This window comes from Bactrocera tryoni, chromosome 4 (assembly GCF_016617805.1).
Source record: "Bactrocera tryoni isolate S06 chromosome 4, CSIRO_BtryS06_freeze2, whole genome shotgun sequence".
Taxonomy (NCBI): Eukaryota; Metazoa; Arthropoda; class Insecta; order Diptera; family Tephritidae; genus Bactrocera; species Bactrocera tryoni.
In genome coordinates, this window is record NC_052502.1 from 60,182,383 (window position 1) to 60,189,561 (window position 7,179).

Below are 7,179 nucleotides of genomic sequence, written 5' to 3' on the forward strand. Positions count from 1 at the left end.
AAGAAATTGTGGTACAACCCTGCAATATGTCATTTGACGCATGAGCGCTGATGTATGAGAAGAAATTTTTTTTCGGGTTTGGAAACGTTGCAGTAACTCTTTATTTTTCTTTTCTCTAAATTACCATACTATAATTTATTTTAAGTCTTAAGTTTCAAAAATACAAGAAAAAATAGAAATTTGGATTTTCATATGCCATTTAAGCCACTCACAATAATAAAACAGATCTACAAGGTGCTTTCCAAAGTAAACGGGACTTAAAAAAAACAGAACAAATATTTTTTTTCGGCAAAATCAATTTATTTTATTCAAAATAGTCTCCTTCAGCTTCAATGCAGCGTTTTGCACGGGGAGATGTTCAATTTCATTTCCATGAGTTTCAATGATGATTTCGGCTGATTTTTGATGAATTCACGCACAGTTTCGATGAAATTTCCGGTGATCATGGATTTTGATTGGCCCACCTGATGATCATCATTTATGTTCTCACGATCACTTTGAAAACGTTGAAACTACCTTTTTCATCAATTGAAACGTTTCGGTAAAAGTTTTACCAATTTTAAAACAAGTTGGCTCTTTGTTCGAAGCTCATTTTCGCACCGATAACACAAACATACTAACACTTAAAACGCAACAATCGATTAAATGAATTTCTCACTGGACAATCGATAAACAATCGAATAGCAGATTCTAACTCACCAGTCGACATATAGATGGCGCCACCAGTGGGTGCTAGATTCAAAAATGTCTTGTTTACTTTGGAAAGCACCTTGTAAATATACAAAGCAAAACTGAGTAGCTCTGAAGATTTCGGCTATACCACTTTAATGAGGTATCCGCGTACTCTTGCACAAACTCAAATTCAAATTTTCTGCTATATTAGAGTTTGCTGCTGGATATACATGTATTTGTAGTATAGTCTTACTCAACATAACGGTATGTACAATTAGTCCAAAAATTACATGTAAATACTGTTCTTTTCAACTTTGGCTTAGTTAAACCGAAATAAGTATATCTTCACTTAAAATGCAAAATAACGCAAGAACACTTTCGGAAATTTACAGGAGAAAGAATGAAGAACGATCCTAGTTGGTTTTGTGCCACACAAAATGAACTCAGAACAACTGTTATGAGTAAAGAATGTTCTGTAATTTTCATTGAGATAACTTAAATATTGGTCGTTATTACAACCATAAAGTCACTTGCAAATTCGAAAATTTTTATAAAGTTTAGACCCGATTCAACCAATTTTTAATACATATAACTACTTTTGTCAGGGAAGGTTTCTGTCAAAACATCAATTGTATATCTCACACATTGACCGAAAATCAACTATAGATACTGGGGCTCACATATTCGGTACCTAGGGGCTTAAGCAATTTTTGTTGGATTTGGACAAATTTTAGTCATAAGGTGACATTCCATTAAAGTAGGAATTATAAGTGCAAAGTTTTGACCCGTTATATCAATTGCTTCCTGATTTGAGTGAATCAAATTGAATTCAAAGTTAAGTTATATGAGAAGTAGGCGTGGTTGTGAACCGATTTCGCCAATTTTCACGCCATGACATACATATATGATTAGAATGCAAAGTACTAAGTTTAGTCGAAATCAGTCTGACGGGTCCAGAGATATGTGATTTTACCAAAAAGTGGGCGGTGCAACTCCCATCGTTCACACCGGCTCCCGTAAACCCTTCTCATACTATCAAGAAAATAAAATTTAATGTCTCTGGCGTATATAATTATTGATTTATTTGCGCTCAGAAAATTTGGTTGCTGTAGCTTTAGTGGTTTAAGAGATATGTACGATGCACGATATAAGATATATTTTTTTCTCCTAAGGCACGCCCATACAAATATTTATCCAGATATATATATAAATTTTTGTTGAATTTACAGCTTGCACTTCAACTCGTCTTGTCATCCTGATCATTTTTATATATGTATATACATACATATACATATATAACCTTAAATCTATCTCAATTACTTTTAGGTGATACGTACAACTGTTATCTTTATTGCAAAATTTAATTAGTTCGATGCCATTTCGTATATGTATATTCATATTATTGATTACTAAAATCATATTTAAATTAAAAAAAGCATATAATGGATTGTCAAAAAAGTCTTGCGGTATTTTTATTGAATTTTTTTTTATTGAAATTGAAATGAATTTTTGATGACTCATGCCCAGCTCTTGACCGATGCTACGGCTGCTACTATGCCGGTCTCTTTCGACCAATTCAGCGATTTTATCGCAATTTTCGACGACAGGCCTTCCGGAGCGTGGCGCATCTTCGACCACCTCTACACCAGAACGAAAACGTTGAAACCATCGTTGTGCGGTGGAAATGGAAACTGTATCGGGTCCATAAACTGCACAAATTTTATTGTCGGCTTGAGATGCATTTTTGCCTTTATAGTAGTAGTACTGTAAAATATGCCGTATTTTCGCTTTATTTTGCTCCATGTTTGCGACGCTATAACTCACGAACGACTTAAAAAAAAACGACAATCAATCAAACACGTGTTAGCGCGTCAAATGAGCTTTCCAAAAAGATATAGCATGACCCGATGCGACGAATAAAACTAGAACTATGCGCTCTCAGCGCCAACTAGCGAAAATACCGCAAGACTTTTTTGACAACCAATATACTATTAAACTAGAACAGAATTATTGTCCCATATGATTATTTCGCAAAGAATTAATTTTTTTTTGCAATGATGTATTTATGTTAACAGTTAGAAATAAAGAGAACATAAGTATAAACTTTCTTAGAACTATAGCGTGAATTCTAAAATAACAAGCATATCTTGAAAAATCGTTTATATTTCTTAAAGTTAGCATTAAACGGTTGTGATGAGCCTGGCACTGCTCATAGATTGATTGATTGAATAATATTAATATTATTTAAATATATAAATCGTAAATGGACTTTAAAATATTGAGTTTTCACTAACCTCTGCGTTACAAAAGATAACACAAACCATTTTGAAATCCTCAATCAATGACAATGTACTTGTAAAAATTAACTAATTACATTTATATACATTTTAACCTTTACAATTTCCGTTTCGAACATGAGACTAATAATATTTGAATTTATGATATATACTTAACTTTTTATCGGTTTCAATTCTGATTCCGAGAACTACCAGGTTAACTTTTCTATTGTACTACTATTTATAATCTTTTTAAATAACTTTCTTAAACCTTAGCCATTTTCAAAAATTCTTGATTTTAAAAGTTGAAGATGAACTAGTAAATAATATAATTTTATGGAAACGATAGGCATGAATTCTTTTGGAAACCATGGGGTAACAAAACTATTTTAATGCGATAGGAAACATTTCTCCACCAAATGGGGAAACACAATTGCGAATACGTCAGAAGACATGTTAAACGCCAGGGTGCAACGCAAGTGTTGGCAGTTTTTTGAGTAACCGGAATAGTTAGTTGTGATAGTTTTATTATTACTTTTACTTAAAAAAATGAAAAAAAAACTGAAATGCTTTATTATTCCTAACACATTTGACCATCAAAGAAGTGTACCGCTTTTATTATTTATTAAATACCTCAAACATTGAGAAACAAAATGACCTATGCAACATGTTGCAAGAACAGAATTTAGTTAATTTAATAAAATAATTTTAATAAAATTATCGTGGACCTTAACTACACAATGGTTATTAAGATACGGTTATAAATTTATATCAGTGTGTAGTTAACGATCTACTAGCCGTGCCTAAAATAACAGTATTTTCAGCTATGTTTATTAAGTAATATCAGTATGCTAACGTAAAACATTCCTAAAATATTAAAAAATGTTTGAAAGATATTTAAAATATTCCGAATCTAAAATACTAAATAGGTATATATATCTTCATTTAGACGAATTGTCTGAATGTGACATTTCCGAGATACATAGTTTCCCAAAAAATATTAAATATCTAATTATTTCCACAAAGTTTTATTAGTTGACCTCGAGGAACTTCGATCAAGCTGAGAAAGCGGAAAGTTACATAAAATATTTTGAAATTAACGGATTTAATTAGTATTAGTAAACCTTAGTTTGTTTACTGATTTAGCAATTAAGTAAGTGTACTTCATCTTTTGTTGTCAAATCACTTATAAGACTAATTTTCAAATCACTTGTGTACGTGCGTGCGCACACAGCGTTTTTCCATGGAATTAGTTGCAGTCGATTTTCGTATTCCTCTTTATTGGACATAATTCAAAATTGGAGAATCGAATTCCACATATGCATTGAAGTACCATTTATATAAAATGTAAAGTTTAATTTAACTATTTCAGATATTATTGAAGACGATTTGGGCCGTCATAAAACTTTAACAAACAATGAACAAATTAATATAAGGATTGTTATCAGATATTCAATCTTCCTCTTTTCGAAATCTTGAAGTTAGTTTAGTTTTTAATGAAAAGTAACCAAACTAAGCTAAGATATAAAAAATAAGAAAAATACAGCAAAGCGAAGAAAGAGTTTAAGAGGTCAGTGGAAGCCAAGGCTAACACCAATACTTAAATCCATATTTACTATATTATCTTAAAAAACTGTAAAAAACATATCTCAAATTTTATCTTCATAGCCATGCATACTACTTCGTAAAAATTCTAAAAAAAAATGTTTTACAAACGATAAAAAATGTGGCTATACTATCTATAAGTCCATTCCTACAAAGAAATTTATAGATTTAAATATTTATAGATCAAGGAGGTGAAACCATTTTTGTTTTAGGCCGCTTAATTCACAATTTTAAGTCTGCACATAAATTCGAAGCTCTTACACTGTAACTTTCAGCGTCTATGGCGAATCTTTTTCTAGCACATATTTACTAATTTATGAGTCTACATATCAGAGAATTTTATGTATTTTTCATGTGGAACTAAAGGATGAACTCTATGTGAAAATTTCAATATTTTAACCCACTAGGCGTCGTTCTCTCAAAAATTCTTCAAAATTATTAAAAAAAAAATGTTATTATCGAATTAGATACACTTTACATGTATATTAATGTTTTTTACTTAACTCCACATAACATCAGAATATTATTTCTACAGGGGAATATTGTCTAAACTATTTTCTAAGAATTCCTTCTTGAAGTAATTATAAATTATTGCACTAGAATCTACTCAAATAGAGAACTAATTTTAAAAACTTATTCATTCACACACACATTTTTGCATAGCTACTTGTGAAAATACCTACAAATGTATATAAAACTTTATCAATATAATTTATCAATTGTAAATTTGAATATTCTATGTAAGCCGAATCGCTTATACATGTATATACAATATGGAGTATTATTACATTAAAATTAAGTTCAATGTTTCCTTCCACAAATTTAGAGTTGCACTCTTTTCTTATACTTACAGAAGGATTCGGCATACATCTCCTCATCTGATCCGGACCCCTATAAGTAGGGCTGTATCGACCAGGAAAGCAGGTAGGAGCAGACATTTTCATTTTATCCGTCGTTGAATACATCGACATTGTCACACAACTCCCTACGAAATCCTCCTCGAGCTTAAACGCCCGAGAGGCGTCAAAAGTCGTCGGCGAATAAATTTTGAAGCACTGTTTTTGAATCTATTTATATCCCGCATATAAATATGCAGGACAAAATATATTATTACCAAATAGCAATTTGAGGAACTTGTTATAATCTTCTTCCTTTAACTTTTTAAATACAATTTTCCTCATAAATATGGAACATATTATTCATTCTTCGATTTACTTTGTCACACTGTTGAATCGTAAACAATGACACTTTTCACATGCATGTTTTTATGTACAAGTACATACACATATTAGCACCGATCCAAAACTAACTACGAATTACAAATCAATGAATTATGAAAGGACTAATATAAAAACACGCACATAATTATATCTAAAGTACTTTATTCACAATAATTCACGATTGTTTAAACTAAACGGACCCGAACAGATTTTACAACTAGACAACCGTATGATAAAGAATTCTATGATGAGTTTCACTAACTCCAGTTTATTTGGGAAGGACAAATTTTCATTATTCATGTGGGGCGTGTCGTTTTTCCGACCCACCCTTCAGTGTGGCTGAATTTAGATTTGAAATCCAACCTTAGAATGCTTGTCATTGGCCAATTGAGGCGACAGTAATTTTATATAATAAGTATCTACCATGCTTTTTATGCACAACAACATATACATATACATATGTATATACATAAACCTTTGATTATATGTAAATAGATATGTACTGTATAGATATATGTATTTATTGAAGTTGTATATTTCGTTTGGATGCTCTCATGGATATTAAATGAGAAAATTCAACGCGTGCGCCTGATGAAGACGAGATTTGGCACAAAGCTGTTTCAGGACAGAGAGACCCAAATGATGGGCTTTTAGGAAGCATACCCAGAAGGCCGACCTATCGAACATCAAAAAGAATGAATTTCGAAACCAACGCATACGCGCATATATTATTTCGTGTGCATGTATGCCCTAAATCTGTCCCCATGTTAAGTATTGAATGTAAAATGATTCAACCATATCTGTGCGCTTAAAAACGTTTTAGTGCTCAGCACAATCACGTCCCCTTATATTTTATGAATTTATAGTTAGAGTTTTAGGTTAACTTTATGTATTTATTGTATTAGAAAGATTTTTGTTAAACAAGGACAGAATTTTTAGAAATATACCCTCTCTTATTGTTATTAAGATAAATCACATCTTATCAAATTCTTTTTATGAGATATGTGGGCGCTAGATAAATATTGATTCGATTTTATTCATTTTGACACATGGGTACATTATTATCGGCAAAAGATTCTCTCTTTATCTAATATACAAGTATATAGCGTACAAATTGTCATTTTTTTCTGCACATATATTGGGGTCCATACTTTCGGAGATTGAAATCGATATAACCCCATTTCGAAAAATTTTAGACATGAAATGACTATCCTAAAGCCAGTATTCGTTAAAAGTTTTATTCCGATATATAGTGTAGTATAGTATAGTGTAGTGTGAAAGAATCACATGAAATTTAAAATTGTGATAATTGAGAAGTGGAAGTGGTTGTAGTCCTATTTTCACAATGTAACTTTAAATTATTAGAGTAATATTATGCACCAAATAATGATATTTACTTCTCTAGT

The 7,179-nt window shown here is 31.3% G+C and overlaps 1 protein-coding gene across 1 annotated transcript in view; it reads right to left on the bottom strand.

Moving 5' to 3' along the window:
- Positions 1-6,010, bottom strand: part of LOC120775007 (inhibitory POU protein-like) — a 43,017-nt gene extending 37,007 nt beyond the window's left edge. The window contains exon 1 of the mRNA XM_040104940.1: positions 5,405-6,010. Coding sequence (XP_039960874.1) covers positions 5,405-5,524 — 120 coding nt within the window. The 5' untranslated portion in view covers positions 5,525-6,010. The remainder of the gene's footprint in view (positions 1-5,404) is intronic.
- Between the last annotated feature and the right edge of the window lie 1,169 nt (positions 6,011-7,179).